Genomic DNA, 23,078 nt, shown 5'->3' with positions numbered 1-23,078 from the left:
AGAATGCTTCGAAATCAGGTTGTTCGTGTTCGAGCACTCGTCAGAACGTCGTCTCAGTTCAAGTAAGAATAAAACGATTAATATTTTGCATGAGTGAAGGCATAAGAATAAGTTCATCCTCATAATTGCTCACTGATAAATGGTATCATATCGACAACCATTTTGAGAATGTTGTCGGAAAGTTTACATAGTGACACCCTTTGCTCATTTATGAGATTCTGTCCTAAAATTAATCTAAGATTAATAAATAACGGGCCACTATGTTAACTCTAGGAGAGGAGTCTGTCCGAAAATATGAATCTTTATTTCAACCCCTAATATTAATTTTTCCTCGGATTTTGAACTCTCAAAATACGACAATAATCCCCTTATTCGCGACGATAATTCGTGCATTATGTAAGCTCCCTATTATTGCTACAAATCTGTGATTATTTTCGAAAAGAAAGTGCCAATCAATACCTGCTAATGCATTTAATTTAGCGGGCCAGGACTTGAGGACTTCGTCACTGGACAAGTGGAAGAAAAAACATTTCGAGACTACCAGGGCAAACTCAAACGTGAGGCTGGGGACAAGCGTCTACGACTGCCTCCTTGGTTAAAAGGTAGTGATATTTAAAATCTCTCATCGGAGTAGTCTTCGTTGATTTCATTTTTGCGATGTTTTTTTCTGAGAAACGCAACTTTTTTTTTGATAGTTTATTCCAGCAAATTTAAATATATTCAAATTGAAAAACAGCAATCTCGAATTTGCCACAGGCCTATGCACTGCATGATACTTCCAGCTAACTTGTCGTCCAATGGGTTCTGGTCCAACTGTGCGTACGTAATTGCTCGGCGACACATATCACAGGTCTTTTTCTGTATAATTTTTGGTTAGTTCGCTGATCTATGCATCGAATACGTACATTGCAGAAATCTTGTGAAAAGCCGAAAGTAGCACTGGCCAGGAAAACTGTCACCAAAGAAACGATTTTTCGTAGATTCGTCATCACTCTAAACATGGATTTTAAAAGTGCTCGAAAGTGAATCCCTTAGTTGGCTGGAAGAGTTCTCTCTTTGTTTATTAATTTTTTGAAATGTTAGGATCAATTCCAGATCATAATGGAACGATCGAAACACGCCTTTATATAAATAAATAAAAGAACGAATGTTCTGAACTGTATTTGCTATCGTGCTATTCTCGATTAAATAGAGTAGATTGGGCTGCTTCTTTTATTTTCGCTTTACCTCTTCCAAATTGCTCTAAAATGAAAGAATGAACGAACTGAAGTTTAGTAAAAAAAGCTTACCAGTAGGTCTTTATATGGACTCTGGCGTGATGAATATTCAGTCTTTTTACAGGTTTTTCGGAGAGAGTGAGCAACAGCGCCAGGGAGGGGGATTGGAAACGCTTTTCGGCACTAAAGCGCGTGATGATTCTAATTTATTTTCGAATAAACATGTTCTACTACTTATCTCGGTTCCCGTCGCGGATGATGACGATTAGCTTTCAGATGAAGCTACATGTATTTGATTTTGATATAGTTTTTAGTCGATATACCGAAGGGAAAATCATTCCAGAAGATCAAGCAAGGTCTTAGAAGCTCAGGACTTGCCACCGTTTGCGAGGAAGCTAGATGCCCAAATATTGGCGAGGTGAAAGGAAACTGACGTAGCATTCGTCTAATCCGTATTCTAGTGTTGGGGAGGTGGAGAAGGTTCAGCAACAGCCACAATAATGGTCATGGGAGACACTTGTACTAGAGGTTGCCGTTTTTGCTCTGTCAAAACTTCCCGTAATCCCGGTCCGCTTAATCCCAACGAACCCATTGAAACAGCTCAGAGAATAAAATCTTGGGACATTGGTTACATGTAAGCTTTGAGCTAAGCGGATAAAACAAGTGATAAACCAAAATTTCTAGCGTCATAACGTCCGTAGATCGAGACGATATTCCCGATGGTGGGGCCAGCCATTTTGCAGAAGTGGTGAAACAAGTCAAAAAAGAGAACCCCGATCTGTTAGTAGAATGTCTTCTTCCAGATTGGAGGGGTGACTTGGATTGTGTCGATGTCACAGCAAATTCGGGACTCGATGTTTACGCTCACAATGTTGAAACTGTCAAAAGACTTCAGAAGTTCGTCAGAGACCCGCGAGCTGGATATGAACAGGTAGAGCAAATGAGATATTAGAGGCGGAAGCTCGCCACGAAACAATCAACAAGTTTTATTCAGGCCCTTAGTTTGAAGAAAACTAAAGGCATCAACTTTAATTATGTATCAAGCGCCCTTTGTTCCAACTTCTAGCCGTTTCCTTTCTTAAGTCTCTTCTGACGCTAGAAGAAGCCAAAAAGCGTGGACCTCCTGGCCTAGTTACAAAGACTTCTCTTATGCTCGGTATGGGCGAAACAGATGAAGAAATTCTCCAAACGATGAAGGACTTGCGATCAATTGGTGTCGATTGTATTACGTTCGGACAGTACATGCAGCCGACTAAGAGGCACATGAAAGTAGAGGAATATGTTCATCCGGATAAATTCGCCATGTGGGAGAAAATAGGACTTGAACTTGGATTTGCATATGTTCCCTCCGGGCCTTTAGTCAGGTAAATTGTGATCAATTACTCTGACCCGAAGTTTGTTCGGTCAGACCCCAAGTGTGTACTTTTCATGTTATTCAAGTCGGAAAAATTCAGTCTTTTTCGCGTAAAGCATATTATCCAGGGGTGGATATTTTGAAATCAACGTAATTTTGAAGAGAGCTTGTTTGTTTTCCTTCTACAGAAAATGAAATACTGATGAAATCTTCCCCTGATGTTATCCTTTTGCACTTCAATTTTACTGAACAAGCCACTTGGCCAAGCTACGGACGTTTTATTGAATTATTCAGATCATCATACAAAGCAGGTGAATTCTTTCTCAAAACATTCGTCGAAAGGCGCAAACAACAACACAATGTATCCGTGTGAAGAACAGACAAAAAACATCTACCGTCCTTGTACCTATTAATTGTAAAAGATATTCAAAGATATTTATTGTATTAAAAAATAAACTGAATTCACTCATTCAAAGGTCAAGTTCGGAGAATTAAGAGGCCATCTCCTCAACTTTTTGCCAACAAAAAACAGGACACATAAAGATATTTAATATTAATAATATTATACTGATCTCTAAAGCGACCGAATGCTATCCTTCTTGCTGGCAGTTTTCTTTATCGGGAGATGTCAATCACAGTTGCGGCAGAGTACTTAGTACTTCCAAGTGCTAGAATAGTTATCTTTTCTGACCGAAGTCATGCTTTCTTAATTGCAACAAAGTTGGGGTAAAACGAGAATCGAAGCTGAAAATGAGTTGACCTTGTGAAATGGCACTTTAGAGATGATTAAAAATAGATCGTTTTGAAATTGGTTTTTATTCACAAGATTAAACTGGATCGTTGTTATATGAATCGCGTGTGTTTCATTTTGTTGCATTTATCCATTTCCTCGCAGTTGGTGTTATCCAAATACTGGCACAGTCCCATAATCGCCATGCCGAGCTCGATCAGAAGAGGGGCAAGGATCAATGATGTCATATCCGTACCTAAATATCTTACCAGCATAAGCGAAAATCAAGGCGAATCGACTTACTCTCCATTCATCTTATAATCTTCCAATGCAGGTCCTGACAAATGTTGGAGGTAATGCTGCTCTTCTTTTTCATGCTGCAGTTTCTCTAGCTTTACTACGACTAAATAGGGATGAGTTAAAATTATTGAGCCATTAAATCTTAGCGACTTCAACCCCTGGCATATCGCAAAAGCAACATAAATGGCTATCAAAAGAGTAGAAAAGGTAGCAATAAGCCTATTTCTTGTTCTCATACTGATGCAACATTACCAAAGCGGCTGATAGTATAAAAGGACTATCGTGCAACAACCTGTCCATTTTAATTATTGACAGTTATTGGTCAATTCGAATTTATTCTGAGACAATACCTGCACTGCCCTGCTTATGCCCTTCATTGAATGAAAACGGTAATAACTGCGTTGTTACTGTACGATATTCTTTAGTCAAGCTGAAGAATAATCGATAAGGAGATTTATCATCCGGATTTTTAGACTCCGTTTTTTTATTGCGCATGAAGAAAGTAAATGTGCGTAAAACAGAAAAGAGAGTTTCTCAAGGAAAGACTGGAAGATTCTTTCTTACTTAGCCTTGGCGGCCTTTTCAGCAGCGTTCTTAGCCGCCTTGTTGAAGGCAGCTCGCTTCTGAACGGCGGCGTAAGGGTTGAGCTTGAGCATCGTCTTGATGTTCTTGAGAGGGTTCTTCTTCACCGTGCTTCGCTTCGTCGCCGATCGTCGAGGCTTGAGGGCGGCCTTGATTTCGTCGGCTTGGAGGATTCGCTGAAGGTCGGCGTTCGCCAGGATCGGTCGAGGCATCGAGAAGCCCTTCTTGTTCGCGGAGGAGTAGACAGTGTCGAGTGCTTTGAAAGCGTTGGCGGTGTAGATGGTGAATCTACCGACATGTCCACCGGGGGCGAGTTTAAGGAGGTTGAGCTGATCGACGGGGAGGAGGGTGACGCCGGGGATGTTTCGCATAGCCTGGACGATACCATCGTCGTTCTGGTAAACAACAAGAGGGCCTCGCTTCTGGACGCGTCGTCGGTTTCGCATCTTTCCTCGACCGGCTCGGAATCGTCGGGTTTCCTTGACTCGGTTGACGTCGTCGATGGCGCCAACGGCCCGGAGTACGCTGACGGCGGCCTTAGTCTTCTTCAAAGCCTCGGCGGCGCTGTCGATGACAAGGGGGAACTCAGGGACGCGGGAGACGACGTGGCCCTTGGCCATGGCGAGGGAGGGAATGCCAGTGGCGGCGATGGCAGAGACGGTGGCAAATCGTCGCTGGGTGACGTTGACTCGTCTGTGCCAGTTGCGCCAGGTCTTGTTGGGGTTGAACATTCGACCGCCTCGGCACATGTTTCCAAAGGCAGCGGCGCCAGATCGAGAAGTACCACCACCACGGACTCGGGGAATACGAGCAACGGCTCGACCGGTACCCCAGGACTCGGCGGAAGTCTGTTCGCCAGCGGTGGCAGAGACAGCGTATGGCTGACGAGCGTTCTTGGCAATGTTCGAGTGGACGAACTGGACAACGTCAGTTCGAATTGGAGCCTGAGGAGGAATTTAAAAATGGATTTTTCAATGATTTTCTACCTTGAAGACGGCTGGGAGGTTGATCTGCTCGGCGGTGGCGGATCCGTCAGCACCGTACACAGAAACTACAGGTCTTGCAGCAGCCATGTCCGTTTCAATCTAAAATCAAAGAAATTTTTAATGACGAAGTTCTTATTTTCTCGGCATAAAAATTTTAAGGAGTAAAAATGAATCGAATAGAATCTTCTGTAGCATTTATTCTCTCGCGTAGTAAGAAAATTTCAATTAAAATCTCTGAAATGTGTCATTTTTACAGAAAGCGCGTCCAATCGCCCTTGCCTGAGAAATCGCCCGATTTGATTGGCGGAGCGGGCATCTGCGCGCGTGATGCGTCAGTCTCGAAAATTTTCTCGCCTCTGGAAAGAATCTTCCTCCGAGAGAGATTCTCTCTTCCTCCGACTGTTGTTTCGATTTCTGTTATTTTTGATGAGCACTTGACAAAGAGAAAAGTTGATGTAACTTTGGTTTTCAGATCTAATTCGGCTCCGAAAAAAATGCATTTCTCCTTCCAAGGCAAGAGCTTCAACGCTGAGAACACCGACGAGGTCCTTTCTCTCTTCAACGAGGAGGTACGTACAGTTTTGTTCATATAAATTAATGTTTTATATTATAATAAACGAATGAAATGATTCAAATCAATTTTCTTTTCAAATTTCAAAATATTTTAAATACCAAAGAAAATATTTATTTTACTAATTGATCGTAGACCTACGCCGTCGTCAATGGCCGAGTCATCCAGCCAGGATTCTCCCTCGAGGAGTTCGGTTTGACCGAAGGCTTCCAGGTCGAGGAAGTCCCACGAATGCTTGGTGGTAAGGTCCACGGTTCCCTTGCCCGAGCTGGTAAGGTCAAGGGCCAGACCCCCAAGGTCGACGCTCAGGAGAAGAAGAAGGCCAAGACTGGACGAGCTAAGCGACGAATGCAGGTAAAAATTACATTTTGAAAAAATTTAGATAACAACCTGAAACTTCCAATTCTCCTAAATCAAAAAAATCATTACTTATCGATGAATTCTAGTACAACCGACGATTCGTCAACGTCGTCCCATCCTTCGGAAAGAAGAAGGGCCCCAACTCCAACTCTTAATCCTGCTCTGTCTCATTGAAAAATGTGCATCTGCAATAAAATGTGACATTGAAGCATTTGCCCATCTTCCATCTCCCTTTTTCTCCCTGTGAAATTGCATTTGCGAGCCTTTTCATTACATATCAATCAAAATATATTAACTTTTAATATATTCGCGTTGTTATGTAATTTCGGATGTTCAGACAAAAAACAGAAATCGTTAAATGTGTAACACAACGCAAAAGGACTGTCTGAAAGGAAATCCTCCGCTAGTCTGCTGCGCGCTCAATCTTTTCATTTTCTTGGTCGTTCTTCTTTGTGGCGGCTTTTACATCGTCGGGAAAGAGGTTAATTCATTGCTCCGATTGATGGGTTAAAATGTTGCTTCAGGAGCTGCAGAACATTGACTTTATATGGGCAGAACAGAAAGGCAAAAATGTCACGGAACTGGGACTCAAACCACTCATTTCTACTGAAAGAGCTTATATAACGGAGCATCATATTTTTGATCTAGGTAAGTTCAGGAAACAATCTGGCTTTAAAAAGAAGTGTCTGAGTTGCACTCTTATCTTGTTCACAATTATATCGAGTTATATTGATATCTTAAAAACTTTCTCTAGCAATTCTACTGGCATGCTGCATTCTTATTCTGGCCATTTACAGTTGTATCCCGCAGAAAAGAGACGAGGAACAGCGACATTTACGGCTGATCGAAGAAGCCTAGCGGCTAGGCCCTAGCCTCTAAGTTCTAGAGCCGTGAAATTACCTTCCGTTCTGTATTTTACTTCAACCTTTCTGTATTCAAACTTCCGGTGTACAAAAATATATTCCCGTTCCGACTAAATAGTACCAACCATTGCTTCAGATGTCAAAGTTAGATAACTACATCAAGCTCAATGTGGGTGGGTATTTGTACATGACGACCCGAGACACCTTGAGCAGGAAAAGTTCCAAATTATCAGCAATTTCTGTTTCTCGTCTGCTTTTCGAGTTTTTCGAGTATTTTTCGAACTGGAATGTTTTGAGGCGAGACGATGCTGAGCTCGATGTTCTCCGGCCGCATGGAAGTTGAAAAGTAAAGGAGAGAAATCATTCTTTATCTACAATTTTATTTGGTAGAGACGAAGACGGGTACCATCTTGTTGATCGAAATGGGGCATATTTTGCTTACATACTCGATTTTCTTCGCGATTCGAAAATCGTCCTTCCACAAGACCCAGCAGAGATCAAGCAAATTTTAAAGGAAGCTAACTTTTTCGCCGTACAGGTACGCTCAGAATCCGACTATTTTCATCGTCAGAAATTGCCTTCTTTTTTGCATCAGTGAACTTTGAACTGGGGCTATTTTTGTATCATAGCTTGCAGTTTTTACAAGAGAATTTTCTTCAGGAGTTAATTGAAGCCTGCCATGAAAGTCTCAACAAACTCCGACCGCCCAAGGAAGACCAAATTACCCCTATTTGCCAAGTTCCGATTGTCACATCGCCGTTTGAAGAGCAAAAGATCATCAAGCAATCAGAAAAACCAGTTGTCAAGCTTCTGTACAACCGTGGCAACAACAAGTATTCTTACACAAAGTACGTTTTCATCTTTTATTTTCCGATTTTTTAATTGATTATTTGAAGCTCTTCCGATGATCACATGCTTAGAAATATCGAGCTTTTTGATAAACTGGCGCTAAATTTCACAAATCGAATAAAGTTCATCCGCGACGTCGTCGGAGAAGACATTTGCGTCTGGAGTTTTTACGGCCACGGGCGAAAGATATCAGAAATCTGCTGTACGAGCATCGTCTACGCGACGGAAAAGAAACAAACGAAGGTAGAGTTTCCCGAAGCGCGTATTTACGAAGAAACTTTGAATATTCTTCTTTATGAAGGTGAGTAAAACAGCTCTAGAATTGGAGCAGCCTGTTATTTATTATTTAGGAAAAGGGCGTCCGCAGATGGAAGAGTTGGAAAAGGACGTATCAAGTGGGGAATTTGTTCCGAGAGTGCGACGCATCCACGCTGGAACAGGAAATCCTCAGCAGCAGCTTGGGAATAGATAGATTTTTACTTCACTCCGTGTCGTTTTTTGTTCAATTTGTGTCGATGTGTTCAATGTGTCACACCAGATTTTACCTTTACCGAATTCCACCACCTTGCCCATTTACAGTATTTCACCGAACGCTCTTTTCATTTACGTTTTACGCGTTCAGATAGAGGTGGAAAATGACCGAGTACATAATTGGAATCAAAGGAAAAGATTTCGTCTTGGTCGGCGCTGATCAGACCGCCGCACGATCGGTCATCGTTTATCAGCAGGAATACGACAAGATCTACCCAATCGGAAAGAAAACTGCCATGGCTGGTAAGCGCACTGAAAGAATAGCATTTTTTAATCCCTTTCAAGTGTGCGGAGAAGTCGGAGACACGAACTTCTTCCAAGAGTCCATCGCCAAGAACATCGCGCTGTACGAAATGCGAAATGGATACGATATGACGCCAAACGAAGCCGCTTGCTTCACTCGACACAGGCTTGCTACATCACTTCGATCGCGAAAATCATACATGGTAAGATTCGCGTTCTTTTTCTTAATGAAAATCGATGTTCAGGTGAACCTCTTGGTTGCTGGATACGACGATATCGAGGATAAGCCAGAGCTTCATTTAATCGATTACCTCGCGGCTGATATTGAGTGCCCATACGGAGCTCACGGTTATGGAGCCATGTTCACCATGTCCATTCTTGACCGACACTACAACAAGTACTTCCGCCTATTTTCAAAGCATTCCTTTTAACCACGTTTGTAGGGACAAGCCACCAACGCGGGAGGAAGCAATCGCCCTATTTCAAAAGTGCTGCGACGAGTTACAGCGTCGTTTCTCAATCAACCTCCCAGTTTTCCGCCTGAAGATCATCTCCAAGGACGGAATCGAAGAGCTGCCAATTGTCAAGGCAAAGGCCTTTGCATAGAACACGAAATAAACACGCGCGCGTATCGTCATCTTTTTCTCTCTTTAATTTTGTGCACAGTCCCAACTCCTTCACAAGTAACTGTTCAAGCAATTATTTTTTGGGCCTTACAGCGCGTTTCATTAGTTCTGCTTCGTTCAATTTTTATCGATACATGTAATACAGAAAGAAACACTCTTTACTTACTTCTCGTTGATTTAAAGCTTTAAGAAAGCGCTAGAAATGCGGTAAAATGTCTAACGTCGAAGTCATTCGGGACTTGACCGAGTCGCTGATTGCCCAGTTTATCGAAAATGACTCGTTACAGAAGTACCAAAATGTTACTAAGGTAAATTGCTGTCACAGGACAAAGTGAAACTAAGTTGTTGTCTATTAGACTCAAGTGGAGGGAGCGGTGAAAGCGGCTGTGAGAGCGTTTAAATTTTCACTGAATATTCAAACTGGTGAGTTGTCAATTTGTTGTTTGTATTGCTTAATAAATAACTAGGCACGTCCACTATCAGGCCTGAACTTGATGTCAAACTGGCGGACGCAGACGGGCCCTTGCGGGGACCTCACGCCGAGAAAACAGAGTCGAAGGAGGTCATTTCTCACAAGTCCTCCTTGTTTCCAACTTGCTTCAATCGACTTGCCAAGTTTCGAGAAGAGTCGAAGGCGATTGACGTTGTGATCAAATCGGGACCACTACGAATTGGGGCGCATAAAGTCGTCATTTGCTCAGCAATCCCCTACTTCCAGGGGCTTTTTATGTCACTGAGGAATAACCCGGAGACATCGGAAGTTTCAATAGAAATTCCAGGCGTAGATCCTGCAATCATCATTTCATGTATGCAGTTTATCTTTCTCAAGTGCAGATACATAAATTTTAATAGTGATTGAATGGGCGTACATTGGTGAGATAAAGCTCACTAACGAAACCGTACAGTCTCTCCTCGTCGCTGCTGGATATCTAGGCTGCGAACAAGTAATCACAGCCTGTTGCGACTTTATTGAGCGGCGCATGAGCACTGAAAATGTCCTCGAAGTTGTCCAGGTCGCAGAGAGCTTGTCATGCCACGATTTGGCCCGGCGAGCTCGGCAGTACATAGACCGCTATTTCTGCGATCTTTTTGGACTTCCTGTTTGGACAAGCGCTCCTGCTGAATTAGGTAACAATTGAGAAGATCGATGGATCCGCTGATAATACGGCATTTGTTCAGTGATGAGTATTCTTGGCTCATCTGACTTGTATGTCGAGCAGGAGGCGAATGTCTGGTCAGCGTTCAAAATCTGGCTCATCGCAAACCCATCTTGCGAGGCAAACCTCGTCCATGGGATGCTCAGCCAAGTTCGCTTGCACCTGCTGCCGCCGCAATTCATTCGCGACGAGGTCTTGATCTTCGATTTGGTTTCGAGCAATATCCAATGCCGTAACTTGATAGATGATGCAATATTGCGCCATTGCAATGGTAGAACGATCGCGTTTTTATGTAAAACTTACTCTTTGCATTAATAGTTGAGTTCTCGCGAATGAAAGTTTGCGATCCAGACGATGATGGGCTGCTGATTGAAAGTGAACGACTAAACCCCAGATATTGCTCGCACTTGCAGAATCACATTTATTTACTTGGCGGTTTCGCGTCAAACGCTGTCCACGAGTCCATCAACATTGTCGATATGTTTGACTCCAGTTCAAAGGTACTCAAATGTTTCTAAGTTCAACATATTTCATTTTCTATTCATTAGCAATGGAAGCACATGCCACAAATGAATCGTTGCCGAGGACGACTTGGGGTGGCCGTTTTGAATGGAATGCTCTACGCACTGGGTGGCTTTGATTGCGCCGTGAGATTGAACTCAGCTGAACGATTTGACCCTAAAACAAACAAATGGGAAGTCGTCGCTAGTATGTTATACTGTAGAAGCGCGCCGGCATGCTCGTCGATGAACGGTCGACTTTATGTATCTGGTGGCTATAACGGCGACCTCTGCCTCAACAGCTGCGAATGTTACGACCCTGTTAGGGACGTTTGGGAAGAAGTTCCATCGATGCAACGATCTCGATCCGCAGCGGCAGCGGTTTGCTTTGCCGGTAAAATGTTCGTCACTGGCGGATGCGACGTCGTTCAATTCTTCAATTCTGTGGAAGTCTTTGACGGAAAGAAGTGGACCGAGTTTCCTCCGATGATACACAATCGTTGCCGACATGGAAGTCTCGTTTTCCAAGGCAAGCTTTGGGTCGTAGGCGGGTATAACGGACGCTTCTTGCAAACTTGCGAGCAGTACAGCTTCGCCACTCAACAATGGACTCCCATGACTCAGGTAGCAAGTGATTTGGTTTAAACTTTAAATTTTATTTATTTTTCAGGAGATGAATGTTCGACGAGCTAGAGTCGGCGTTGCATCATCTGGAAACAAGCTCTATGCGATCGGCGGGTATGATGGAATGACCAATCTGTCGTCCATCGAAATTTACGATCCAGAAGAAGGCACGTGGTCCCTCTCAGGAAATATGAACCGGCATGAGGGAGGTGTAGGTGTTGCTGCTATTCCGAATAATTGCGCTGAGATTCTCGATACCATTTCCATCTAATAATTGTGTTCAACGTTCTTTCAATGTCTTTTCTACCTTTTAATTTTCGGTTTATACACTTTTTTATACAGATTTATTGTTACTTTCCGAATTGTGTCTCCACTGATCTATGTTTACCTATTTTCTTCATCTCTCAAACCTAATTTCGCTCCTCTTTCAACAATATAAATGCATATTCTTGCTGTTTAATCTTCAGAAACTACCGAATATCAATTCATACATGTTCTTTTCATAGATCTTTTTCAATATCCCATTTAGACTTGAGGTTTTTAGCGCCAGCAAAACATCTTACATCTTACAAGAAAATGACCATCGAAATTGCTGCTGATGGCTTGGCTAAGCAAGATAAAGATAACTTAGATTTATCAAGCCTTGCTGCTGATACTCCGGAAGTTATTTCCAGACAGGTAGTACCACAACTGTTGCGTCTATTTTCATCCTTCAAAGGCCACAATTAATATCGGTACGATTGGCCACGTAGCCCACGGAAAGTCGACCGTGGTGAAGGCGATCTCCGGCCAGTCGACCATTAGATACAAGAAGGAATTGGAAAAGAACATTACAATCAAACTTGGTTACTCAAATGCTAAAATTTACCATTGCGCGGACGTTCCAAGGCCCGAAGCTTACATGTCCAGCAGCTCATCAGACAAAGACGAGGTACGATAAACTCTTCTCGAGCTTAGCTTCATGCCGAGTTTACCTTCAGATCACGAGGGAGTTTGAAGGAAAAGCGGTTACATACAAGGTGCATCGACACGTCTCCTTTGTTGATTGCCCCGGTCACGACGTTCTTATGCAGACTATGTTGAACGGTACCGCTGTCATGGACGCTGCTATCTTGCTTGTAGCTTGTAATGAACCTTGCCCGCAGGTATAACCTAGAGATAACGCGGTGATTTCTTATCAATCTTATATCAAACCACAAGGTATATAATTATATCATCTGATTTCGTGATAAAAATAAGTACTGAGTAACGTTCTAGCCTCAAACGAAAGAGCACATGGCTGCTATCGAGTTGATGGGACTGAAACATATCATTGTTCTCCAGAACAAGATCGACTTGATCCATCAAAACTCTGCTAAGAGCAACTACATGGACATTCGTAAATTCATCCAGGGCACACCAGCCGGTAAGTTTATCTTTTCCCTCATCTTATTATCCGTCCCGTTAGATACCTCACCAATTATCCCCATTTCTGCACAGATGAAGTATAACATCGACGTTCTCTGCGACTACATTTGCAACTACATCCCCCTTCCTCTCAGAGACTTCACTGAACAGCCTAAGATGATCGTCATCCGATCATTCGACGTCAATAACCCTGGTTCTGAGGTATCCTTTTTGGATCAGAACAGAGAATAAATATCTTTTTAGGTGCACGAACTCAAGGGAGGTGTATGTGGAGGCTCGCTCATGCGCGGTGTCCTTGTTCTTGGCCAGGAGATCGAAATCAGACCTGGAGTTACTGTCCGAGACGATGCCAACAACTCGCAAGTGTTCCCAACAAAATCGAAGATTATGTCTTTGAAATCAGACAAAAATGATCTTCAGGTAAATCATTTCCTACAACACAAACACTCACCTCAATTAGTACGCCGTTCCTGGAGGTCTTATCGCCGTTGGAACGAAGTGCGATCCATTCTTGTGTAGATCGGATCGAATGGTCGGTCAAATTCTTGGTACTCCTGGCACGCTTCCTCCTGTTTTCCGACAGATTGAGATCCGAACTCATTTACTTCCTCGTCTCCTTGGTGTTGCTGCCGATGAAAACAAGAAGAAGGTATTTTTGGATCAATTTTATCCTAGTAATACTTTATTTTCAAAGGAATCGAAGATCAAGCCGCTTGAAAAGAATGAAAATCTTATGTTGAACATTGGTTCGTTGAGTTGTGGAGGTCGAATCATCAATGTGAAAGGAAGAAGCGCTCGACTGATGCTCCAGCAGCCCGTGTGCACGAGTGAAGGCGAGAAGATCGCCATTTCGAGACGTATCGACAGAGCCTGGCGATTGATCGGTTGGGGCGATATCAAGAAGGGTGTCAAGAGCGAACTGGGTGGTGTCAAGGACGAAGATAATTAATTATGGGATTTGGACGTGAGTTCTCATTTGTCGAGCCTCTTTTATCATAATTTAGAACTGGAATGCTATCGAGTGGGGAATCTATTGTTCTGTCACACTATTTTGTACTGTATCTCTTCGATCTTGGGTACCACTGACTCTTTCCACGATTCAGTGGTACCCAAATCAATTATCTTTCTGAATCTGTCCATTTGGGCAAAAAAAACTCTAGGCTAATAATAATAATCTTGTTCAATGTCCCAATCAGTAAATCATCCTGCGTGTAATATTAACGCATCTAGCACAATTTTTACCGATTCTCTAACCAAATACAAAGTCTGCTAAACATCCATCTTTGAGGCCGTATAAGATAGGCGCTACCTGCGCTTTTGCAAACTGTATCTGTGAAGTTCAATGAAGAAATGAAACCCGGATTAAATATAAAGCAACAAAGTTGAAATTCGCAATCGCATAGAATGTCCGATGCAGGGGGGTCTCAAGAGCCAGCGCAGAAAAAGCGAAAGCGAGAGCGCGACCCCAATCAACTAAAGATGAACACTTCGAATTCGGGTCTCAACTGGTGGCTAGTGAAAGTGCCAAAGTATTTAGGCGAAAAGTGGCTGTCTTCGCCAAGTTCGGAAGTGGGCAAGATCGAAATTCGCCGGGACAAGGGACGCACAGAGGTTAATTTCAAGGTAAAAGCGCAACACGTTTCCTTTTTCAAATGTTCATTTTAGTTGAATGAGCATCTCGCAAATCAGGGAGAAACAAGAACTCCCATCGATCATAAGCTCCGTCTATCCGCCCCTTCAAAATCAGAGACGATCGGCATCCTCTGTCGAAGTAAAAAGTTCGAAGACGGGCAAGAAATAGAGGAACGCAGCGTGGAAGGCACAATCGTCCAGGTAAATATCCAAGCGGCCAAACGATTCCTTTTTCGCGTCAGGAACGACTGTCGCGCAACGATTGGTGCCGCGCGCTATTTTTTACCAGCGCATCTTTCATCCGGCATAACAATTTAAACCTTTCCCGAAGTATTTTTTCCTTTTGAGAAAATATAAATGTTCAATCTTGAGTCTTTTTCTGTACTTTTGTGTAGTATTTTTCTCGCATACTTTTGGTCATCGAGCGGATATAACGAGAAATTAACTGCATTGCAACGAGAACATGAAATATTGCGCGAAAAATTGGATGCGTATGCGATCCCAATGGGGCCAAAACACACGTACATTTTCAAAGAATATCCTGAATGGGGAAGACAAGTGCTTACGGTTGAAAACAGTCGAATCGGTGCGGCTAACAAGAAATCCAAAGAGTGGCTTGGCGAATTAAAGGAAGCATTTAAAACTGGCGGACCAAGAGATCAATTCGACAATTTACTAGAGTATATAAAGAAGAAGCAGCATCAGAATTACCTGAAAGAAAATGAAGTCGAGCAAGTCAAGGAGACCGATCTTAATTCTTTTTGGACAAGCGCCGCTAGAAATGAAATCAATATGAAGTCCATTAGTGATAACATGGAGGAGAGAACGTTATTGTTTAAAGCGATAACTAAAAAAATCAAGGATCTGCACAAGGGATTCGGAAATGACGTAGGCGAGCTATCCTTAAAACATGGCTCATTCGGCGAACTCACGAAACTTGCAGATCAACTCGAGAAAGTTAAAGAGGAGCCAGAACTGTTCGCTGACTTCCTAAAGCGTTTTGATGCAGAAGTCACGGCAATGCAAATCAGTTTTGGTCGACTCACGAAGATCTCAAAAAATATCTCAAAAGCGCAAGAAGCGACAGTTACTCAAGCAATGGAATACTCAGAAGGGCTGAAAAAAGTAGAGCGACTGAAGAACATGATCATCTCTACAAATAACGAAATCACTGAGAAAACACATCAGCCCATCGTTGAAATTTTCAACCGACTGCACAAGTCTGGAAATGAGCTGATGGCCGAAGCAGAAGAGCTCGAAAAGTTTAACCATGTCTGGCTGAAAGAAGAATTCGACGCGCTCCAGAAGGTTATTAAGCCCGGAAGCAAGCTTGTCATCGATGAAATGCAGAACAGTGAAGGAATGAGCTTCCGGCTTTTGATTTTGAAATCACATCTTGAGCGTTATGAGCGAGGGTTAGAAGGAAACCGGTACCAAGCTGTTAATATCGCTTATGAAGTCATGCTTGATTGTGATAAGTTTTTGAAAGAACGATTCGATGAGCTGGAGGCTTTGCTTACTGATGATGGCGCCGAAGAATTTAAGAAGAAAGCTTTGAAACAAACAGCAGAGCTTGGTCGATTACTCAAAACGGTGTCAAGAGCGGGAGCCGATCTAGAGTGGATCAAATAAGAAGTCCCTTTTCTGTTTTTCTCTGTACTTTATAATCAATAAAATGATCTTTTTACTTATTGTTTCTTGAGTAAAGTTATTTTACGAAGTGAATTAAACAAAATTGGTAGAACGCAGTTTGCAGTCCGGCCAGTATGTCTTGCGATCTGTACATGAAGCAAAAACGGCTGAACTTCCAAGGCCCCGAGATGAAGCGTAAACGCGCGGTACAACTAACAGAAGTACCACAGCATATCAAACCGGTCAATGGAATCACCAGAAAGGAAATTCAAGAAGCTAAGGGCAGCGAAAAGCGAACCAGAATGGATGATAATCAGCTTACCAGCAGACTCTTGGAGCTTTTCGAGAAACACCAGGTTTTCATTTCTTGCAAATCGGTTTCTTACCCTATTTTCAGTACTACACGCTCAAAGATTTGTGCGATATTACAAAGCAGCCCACTGCCTTTTTGAAGGAAAAGTTAAAAGAAATCGCTGTTTACAATTCAAGGGTAATGTCCAATTTTCAATCCTCCTCTCTTATCGACATCTTCTAGGCGACGCAAAGAAACATGTGGGAGTTGAAGCCCGAATATCGGAATTACGATTGATGAGCACTGCCAAATTTCAAAATATAAACTGGGTTCCAATAAAAGGACTACTCCTGCAATACTTTACAATATTCATGAATTATGAACTGTTTTCTTCGTTCATAAATTATGAATCAAAATGAGTTTCGCACTTGTATTTTAATAAAAGTGAAAGAAAAAGAGTAAGACAGTAATTGAAAATGGAGGAACGTGATTTTTGTACAGCAACTATTTTTTCTGAAGAACAAGAGCAGGAAAATCGAATCTCTCGATCTAAGCAGCTCAATTCAGGGAAGAAAAGTGCAATGTTTGTAAATGAGATTGTCAGTTAATTAATAAGTGCTTCAAATATTAGAATATTTAGCAATGAACATTTTATGTTGAACTTGAGAGAGAGGTTAACTGAAAGAACGAGAACTTGTCTGAGCATAGGGTGGCAGGAGGACCTCGGCAGGTTATTTCCCTGATCTCAGATAAAATAATGAAATCTTCTCATCGCAACTGTCTTCTTTTATTTCTTGTACTGCGCCGGCGGAGTCATAGTTGGAATATTCTACGAATGCTTTTGGTTACTCTCGATTGGGATGGATTCTTACCGGTATGACTGGAAGCTTGTGTCCTTGAAACATCTGCGCGGGGTAGCCAGCTGGTGGGAGAGAAGTGCCGAGTCCTTGTTGAGCCTGAGCAAACAAATATACTACGAGAAATTCTACCTCCGAAATCTCACCATAATCGGGCTGCCCATGATGACGTGATTTCCAAGCGCAGCCAGTTGCAACTGTTGCTGCTGGACAAGCTGCTGCTGCTGCAATTGTTGCTGAAGCTGCTGTTGGGCCAAGATACGGTTCTGGTCGATGAGCATCATCGGACTCATTCCGGCGGCCGCAGGATTGGCAGCGAACATTGGATTATTCTGTACTATTTTTAGGTCGAGACTCGGAGATTTTCGATGTAAGAAAATGTGCGGTGCGGCTCGCGAAAAGTCAAACATAATCGTGATTACGGAAGTTTTATACAGAAAATATTCCTGGTCTGGGACGGTCAAAAATACGCCTGGTTTGGGACGGTCGGGCCATTTAAAGATCAAAGGCGCACGCCTGGGGGGTGCTTTTTAATATGAAAGTGGCGCCAGAGGCGAGAGCGAAAATAATCCTGGTTTGGGACGCTTTGGCTGATTAAGACTGTCCCAGACTAGGCGTATTTTCTGTAATTTATCCATTAACTGAAACTTAAAACAGACTGTAACGCTGTAATACTCCAGAGTACAGTTGCTATCTAAAGTTTCAGTTAATGAATCATCGAAGCTTTCAATTCGTATTTTTCTGAAACCAAAATACATGCGATGAAGTCGTTAAATATCAAAACCGGTTATTGTCTGGTTGTTAAACAACCGGTGTTTCGACGACGACTACGTAATCAAAGTCTAAGAGGATGTCACTCTTTTCGTTTCGGAAACATTCACAGTAGAGTCTAGACCCGTAATTATGTGGCGCATGAACGGATGTCCTTCGTGCGGGACGACCAGGCCCGGTCGAATCAAGCTTTGGGGGCGAATCATGGGGTTCATGAAGACACCGGGAACAGCGCCAGGTAGTCCCATCATTACTTGTTGCGTAACTATGCATAACATTCATTAGAACAGAGCTCACAAGAAAACCATGCGCAAAATCAAGTTTTTGCACTACTAAAGAGTGTTTCTACGGATCTCTTAATAACACGTGCGAATGAGTGTGAAAGGTTTTGTTTAATGATTTCTAGCGGTTTGAGATGCTCGAGTTGGCGGACTTACCGGCTGGGCCGCGTTTTGATTTGTTCCGAGCGGTCGCGTCGTTCACCTCGATCATCCTGCCGTCGATCTTGGTGTGATTGATCTCTCGCTTCGCGCGGTCCGCATCGTCTTTATCCGCGTAGGAAACAAAGCCGAACCCCTTAATTACAGTATAAAGTGATTATCTTGACAAGGTTAAGTTGTTTGTTGATCAATGGTCAAGCACGAAAGGAGTGGATATAAATCGACAATTACCTTTGATCCTCTATCGTTGAAGATAATTTCCACTTCGGTCACCTTGCCGAATTTTTCAAACATCTCACGTAGGTCGGGTTCGCGAAAGCGGAAGGGGATATTCGAGACATGGAGACGCTTCGACTCCGTCGCAATGGGCAGTTTTCTCGACTCTTCGAGGGGATCTTAAATTTTTGGTCTTTGTTGTTTTCGATGGTTGATTTACCTGATTTGATCGATGTCGATGGATCATGGACAGCATCAGGAGTGTGAGTCTTTATATGCGTGTTTTCTTCTGTATTGTTGTTGATAGTCACATCTTCTGGGGCTTTAGCGGGTCTTGGACTTTCCGATTTAGCCTTCTTCGCCTGTGAGATCTCCGAATCGTCTTCAGTGATTACAGATTTTCGTTTGAGTTTTCGCGGATCTTGAAGCACTGGGGCAGAAGTTATCGTCGCTGATTGCGCTTGCTTCCAAGCGTTGGCAGCCAGTGCCCACTTGGGATTATTCTGGCTTGTGTTCTCCGTAATAACGGTGGTTGGAGTAGTTCTTGGGCACTCAGAAGCGCTCTTAGGCAAGTCTGCCATGTTTCTCTAAATCCGATCGATGTTAATAACACTCGCATAAATATTCAATGAGCTGAGCATTTTCACGATTTCCCGAACTGTGAATAAACGAGCGGAAAACACGTCGCTCCATGCAGGCAGCAAGTGATTAGTAAAGTACGAAACGTTCTATCTGCATTTAAGGAAATACGAGATCAATTATTCTGATGATAAAATCATGTAGAAAAGGGTTTAGAATCATTTTACATAAAGATGCAAACAATACTGAGAGTGAGGGAATGAAACAAAGGAGATTTCAAAAGGCGAGGATGAAATTTTTTTCGTTCTCTCTAAATTTAAATGAATGTTCAAAAACAATATTGTTCTTGTGACACGGATTCATTTGGCGCATGCTCGGGTTGGTGGAAATGAAGTTAAAATCAATTAAAAGCATTCCTTGCTGATCAAGACTCAACTAAGTATTCTCTTTGTGACATAAAAAAGTAAAGATCATCCATATCTAACTCCGTTTCGTTCTACTTCGGTGCTCAATTTCAGATAATTGTAGCCGCTCAACTTGAAACGAGCCATATCCGAAATAATTTACAGCACTTTCGTAAGCAACAGCTATCTCAAATGTTCCCCGATTCATGATATAGCTTTCTTGGACGAAAAGAATTTTAACAGCTTCCACGAGACGTATTTTCTATCGATTTTGGCGCAATGATTTTTTCCATGATCCTCCGCAAGCGTGAAAATCGACTTTTTCAGTCATCCTTGTTTTCAACCCCCATTCTCAATGTTCCTGCATCGTAAAATAATGAGCGATTATGATAGAACAGGCATACAGAAATAAAATCATTCACAAACATTATCTCGAATATGTAAACGTTTAAAAATTAGATTCGGCGGTGAACAAAGCGTAAATGTATAAAATGATAAAAATCGTATCGGGCGAAAAGAGCACGTGTTAGTTAACTTTCGGGCATTCCGGCGATCTCTTTCTCTGTTTTTTCTCAGACATTCATGCACATTTTTGCAATCCAAAAGTATCTAGCTTGATTTTTCTTCAAGAAAAAGCTGTTCTCCTTCACTTTTATTTTATCGACGAACTGAAATTGGACCAAGTGGTCGAAACGAGTTCATTTGGGAAGAAAATAATTGATCAATTTTAAAACTATTATCAGCTCATTGATTGATTGCCTTTTACTTATCACTCTGTTTCTTCAAACCGAAGCATAAAATATCAGAAAATCGTAATAACCGTTATCAAAAATAAATGATTTCATCAAATATCGAACTATTGATGACGAATTCATTCGCGAAAATTGCCATGGATTTATCGAAAAAACTGGAAGTGAAAGTCAACACTTGAGCATTTCAAGAATAATTGAATCAAGATCACCAAGCTCCTGTTCAAATATTCTTTGAAAACTTCTTTTTCCTCCTTGATTTCAACGAGGACGAATACGAAAAATTTTGAAGGAAGGAGAATAGCTCAGGCTTAAAGAAGTAGCTCAAACAAGGAATTCTGCATCGTGCTGATAAAACTGTATGTCTCGATCTGAAAGGCCGAACTGACCTTTTGTAACCCCTTTTGGTGTCGGGCTAGAAATGGCCCCCATATCTCTAGAAATCTGCATCAGTAAGGCAGAAGTTACAAGCTGAAAAGCGCCCCGGGATTAGGATCGCCACAGGTCTCTCTATCTGTCGCATTATCTCTTATTTTCACTTTCGAGACGAGGCACAGTACCCCAGGGCGCGCCAAATGTGCCCTCAAAAAGATGGATTCCTACGCTTGTTTGTTTGACGCTCTAACTTTCTTTCATTTTCCAAATCTAGCTCCAAATCCACAGCGCTCGTTGTTTTCCCAATCTTTTGAAAATACGAAACACAACTGTCAGATGAAAGACAAAAAAAGAGCAGTTCTGTGGAAAAAATTAATTCTTATTGTCCACTTTCTTTTCACAAAAAAAGTAAAAATTCTCTATTGAACATTTTTTCGGTTACCCGGGGGAGGAAAACTCCAAAAATCATCGTGAGCATAATCGAATTGAAGGACCGTTCTCGTTCTTGCTCTAGTGATCCGCCTAATAAAGATGCATACGCTCCGATATGAACATGAATTATAAATGGACACATTTACAGCGTGAGAGTCGTTTTCGTTTGTCTTATAAATAAGACATCAGGCATCTACATTAGATTACTTTTAATCTTGGGAGTACGCCCTGTGGCACTAGTCCAGGCATTCCATTCTCATTCAAACTGAAAGATTGGCAGGATAAATCAAACGAACGAAAAGGGCATCAACAGTCCCCTGGGAGTCCTTATCTCTCACGATGTCAGAAGAGTTCTGAACCTTCTTCTTCTCGTTAATGGCCTTCGATCATTTCGAGTTTAATTGAACATCCCCTAAGCGAATAATCTGACTATTTGAATAGCCCACTAAAAGTCCCTAAATTGTTAAAGAAAACTAGTCGTTTCAAAGATAATTGAACAAGGAAAACTCCCTCCGAATAGCCAGAATATCTCTAAGGAAGATCATCCCAATCGATTTTCTCTTAGTTTTATTATAATTCCTCAAGCTCTCTTGCCACACAAAAAAAGCCCTCAAAAACTATATAAGTAATTATAATTATCAGTGAGTCAAATGCGACTCCGATAATGATCGATTTTGATTTTTCATGGCTGCCAACAAAAAGTCGATATCGCAATGCGGATTTGCGTGAATCTTTTATGCGAAGAAACACCTTCATAAAAAAAAGAACCGATGAGAGGGGACCATAATGTTAGTCAATGTTCCTTGAATCATGCACGTGCAGAATCGCTTGTTAGATACGATTTGGATCATCGTTATTGAAAAATGTGACACACTAAAACGATTTTTCGGCATTCCAAAAAACGATGAGTAAATAAATGAGTACTGGAGTAAATGGAAAAAAATAATTGAACATTAGTTGTTTGTTTTTGACGCATGCACCCATATCAGCATTCAAACTGTTTCGTGTTGATTTTGCCTACCGAGGAGCAGGAAATTGCCTCATCGTTCACTTTTTCGCATAATTTGGTACGCTGAACTGGATTTCCTGTTCTCTAAATGAGTCTTAGTTTTGTTTGGGCACAAATTTATTCTTGGGCACGCTTTTTGTTGTCTCCGTCAATATCGTTAAACACACACCTCTCCAAATGAGTTACCAGCCCAGTATCAGACAGCATCATAAATTCTGACGTTCGATCCAGCCCCTAAATAAACACATTATTCTCTCCCCCATCAAACGGATAATTTAACAGAGCATTGATAAAAATAAAACTGCCAATTTTTAAAAAGAAGTCGGAAAAGGGAGTCACTTGATATTTCACTAAATCTTGAAAGAGAGAGAGAGAGAACCGAGCTGACATTTTCCGACTAAGCCGTAAAAAAACTCAAAAGAGGGGGTTTTATCCAACGATTTTCGTTAGTTTTTGATCATCGCGAAATTAACCATATCCTGATATCCAACAAACCTTCTCGTTTCGGGTTGAAAGCTTCTGAAGAATCTCTTTTTTTATGGACGATTTTTTCATACGACCAAGATGATGGACTAGAATTCTCGAAGCCTTAAGAATCTCCTAAAGTCTAGAAATGACAGTAGATAATTCTTGTGGGCCTTACTGCTTATTCTCTTGTTTTTTCGATTATTTTTATTTTTTTCTCTCCTCGCAATTGAAAAAAAAACATGCGCTTGGCTCAAATATCTTTGCTGCTGCCCGGCGAACAGACTCACTTTTTCTTTCTTTTTACCTTTTGAAGGCAGATATT

The 23,078-nt window shown here is 41.9% G+C and overlaps 10 protein-coding genes and 1 long non-coding RNA gene across 11 annotated transcripts; 7 read left to right on the top strand and 4 right to left on the bottom strand.

The window, feature by feature from the left end:
• The first annotated feature begins 3 nt into the window (after window positions 1-3).
• Window positions 4-3,052, top strand: LOC145698019 (lipoyl synthase, mitochondrial-like). The gene is made up of 7 exons (XM_081775224.1): window positions 4-62; window positions 481-602; window positions 1,532-1,635; window positions 1,679-1,851; window positions 1,902-2,148; window positions 2,301-2,581; window positions 2,866-3,052. The coding sequence occupies exons 1-7, from the start codon at window positions 4-6 to the stop codon at window positions 2,942-2,944; spliced, it is 1,065 nt and encodes a 354-aa protein (XP_081631350.1). The 3' UTR covers window positions 2,945-3,052.
• LOC145699530 (uncharacterized) lies at window positions 691-1,328 on the bottom strand. The gene is made up of 3 exons (XR_014134037.1): window positions 1,228-1,328; window positions 906-993; window positions 691-858 (listed from the first exon to the last, which is right to left on the bottom strand). It is a non-coding gene; the product is annotated as an uncharacterized LOC145699530 (long non-coding RNA).
• A 1,002-nt stretch (window positions 3,053-4,054) lies between the features above and the next one.
• Window positions 4,055-5,313, bottom strand: LOC145698020 (large ribosomal subunit protein uL4-like). Its single transcript, XM_081775225.1, has 2 exons — window positions 5,170-5,313; window positions 4,055-5,127 (listed from the first exon to the last, which is right to left on the bottom strand). The coding sequence occupies exons 1-2, from the start codon at window positions 5,254-5,256 to the stop codon at window positions 4,162-4,164; spliced, it is 1,053 nt and encodes a 350-aa protein (XP_081631351.1). The 5' UTR covers window positions 5,257-5,313; the 3' UTR covers window positions 4,055-4,161.
• A 272-nt stretch (window positions 5,314-5,585) lies between these two features.
• LOC145698038 (uncharacterized) lies at window positions 5,586-6,311 on the top strand. The gene is made up of 3 exons (XM_081775243.1): window positions 5,586-5,738; window positions 5,876-6,094; window positions 6,187-6,311. The coding sequence occupies exons 1-3, from the start codon at window positions 5,664-5,666 to the stop codon at window positions 6,253-6,255; spliced, it is 363 nt and encodes a 120-aa protein (XP_081631369.1). The 5' UTR covers window positions 5,586-5,663; the 3' UTR covers window positions 6,256-6,311.
• Window positions 6,312-6,417: 106 nt separating this feature from the next.
• Window positions 6,418-8,403, top strand: LOC145698024 (BTB/POZ domain-containing adapter for CUL3-mediated RhoA degradation protein 2-like). Its single transcript, XM_081775231.1, has 8 exons — window positions 6,418-6,581; window positions 6,625-6,748; window positions 6,855-7,176; window positions 7,259-7,309; window positions 7,354-7,501; window positions 7,624-7,811; window positions 7,860-8,113; window positions 8,163-8,403. Exons 3-8 carry the CDS (start codon window positions 7,100-7,102, stop codon window positions 8,282-8,284), a joined length of 840 nt encoding a protein of 279 aa, XP_081631357.1. The 5' UTR covers window positions 6,418-6,581; window positions 6,625-6,748; window positions 6,855-7,099; the 3' UTR covers window positions 8,285-8,403.
• A 30-nt stretch (window positions 8,404-8,433) lies between these two features.
• On the top strand, window positions 8,434-9,373 carry LOC145699231 (proteasome subunit beta type-2-like). The gene is made up of 4 exons (XM_081776493.1): window positions 8,434-8,586; window positions 8,629-8,789; window positions 8,832-8,983; window positions 9,030-9,373. Exons 1-4 carry the CDS (start codon window positions 8,448-8,450, stop codon window positions 9,190-9,192), a joined length of 615 nt encoding a protein of 204 aa, XP_081632619.1. The 5' UTR covers window positions 8,434-8,447; the 3' UTR covers window positions 9,193-9,373.
• Window positions 9,374-9,384: 11 nt separating this feature from the next.
• On the top strand, window positions 9,385-11,996 carry LOC145699226 (kelch-like protein 18). Its single transcript, XM_081776489.1, has 8 exons — window positions 9,385-9,520; window positions 9,569-9,635; window positions 9,680-10,018; window positions 10,065-10,340; window positions 10,392-10,640; window positions 10,688-10,869; window positions 10,918-11,493; window positions 11,540-11,996. Exons 1-8 carry the CDS (start codon window positions 9,425-9,427, stop codon window positions 11,762-11,764), a joined length of 2,010 nt encoding a protein of 669 aa, XP_081632615.1. The 5' UTR covers window positions 9,385-9,424; the 3' UTR covers window positions 11,765-11,996.
• A 6-nt stretch (window positions 11,997-12,002) lies between these two features.
• LOC145699227 (eukaryotic translation initiation factor 2 subunit 3-like) lies at window positions 12,003-14,267 on the top strand. The gene is made up of 9 exons (XM_081776490.1): window positions 12,003-12,171; window positions 12,212-12,424; window positions 12,474-12,638; window positions 12,751-12,898; window positions 12,941-13,101; window positions 13,144-13,320; window positions 13,361-13,549; window positions 13,595-13,864; window positions 13,905-14,267. The coding sequence occupies exons 1-8, from the start codon at window positions 12,070-12,072 to the stop codon at window positions 13,847-13,849; spliced, it is 1,410 nt and encodes a 469-aa protein (XP_081632616.1). The 5' UTR covers window positions 12,003-12,069; the 3' UTR covers window positions 13,850-13,864; window positions 13,905-14,267.
• Window positions 14,268-14,300: 33 nt separating this feature from the next.
• On the top strand, window positions 14,301-16,812 carry LOC145699230 (general transcription factor IIF subunit 2-like). The gene is made up of 5 exons (XM_081776492.1): window positions 14,301-14,523; window positions 14,566-14,733; window positions 16,275-16,520; window positions 16,562-16,654; window positions 16,700-16,812. The coding sequence occupies exons 1-5, from the start codon at window positions 14,305-14,307 to the stop codon at window positions 16,751-16,753; spliced, it is 780 nt and encodes a 259-aa protein (XP_081632618.1). The 5' UTR covers window positions 14,301-14,304; the 3' UTR covers window positions 16,754-16,812.
• A 43-nt stretch (window positions 16,813-16,855) lies between these two features.
• LOC145699232 (uncharacterized) lies at window positions 16,856-17,879 on the bottom strand. The gene is made up of 3 exons (XM_081776494.1): window positions 17,460-17,879; window positions 17,329-17,412; window positions 16,856-17,285 (listed from the first exon to the last, which is right to left on the bottom strand). Exons 1-3 carry the CDS (start codon window positions 17,721-17,723, stop codon window positions 17,244-17,246), a joined length of 390 nt encoding a protein of 129 aa, XP_081632620.1. The 5' UTR covers window positions 17,724-17,879; the 3' UTR covers window positions 16,856-17,243.
• A 131-nt stretch (window positions 17,880-18,010) lies between these two features.
• On the bottom strand, window positions 18,011-22,959 carry LOC145699228 (uncharacterized). Its single transcript, XM_081776491.1, has 7 exons — window positions 22,784-22,959; window positions 22,458-22,522; window positions 22,301-22,372; window positions 18,961-19,327; window positions 18,756-18,919; window positions 18,522-18,660; window positions 18,011-18,349 (listed from the first exon to the last, which is right to left on the bottom strand). The coding sequence occupies exons 4-7, from the start codon at window positions 19,319-19,321 to the stop codon at window positions 18,156-18,158; spliced, it is 858 nt and encodes a 285-aa protein (XP_081632617.1). The 5' UTR covers window positions 19,322-19,327; window positions 22,301-22,372; window positions 22,458-22,522; window positions 22,784-22,959; the 3' UTR covers window positions 18,011-18,155.
• Window positions 22,960-23,078: the final 119 nt, after the last annotated feature.

This window comes from Oikopleura dioica, chromosome 2 (genome assembly GCF_907165135.1).
Source record: "Oikopleura dioica chromosome 2, OKI2018_I68_1.0, whole genome shotgun sequence".
NCBI lineage: Eukaryota > Metazoa > Chordata > Appendicularia > Copelata > Oikopleuridae > Oikopleura > Oikopleura dioica.
Note: the sequence above shows the minus strand (reverse complement) of the source record. Positions and strands in the feature narration are given on the sequence as shown.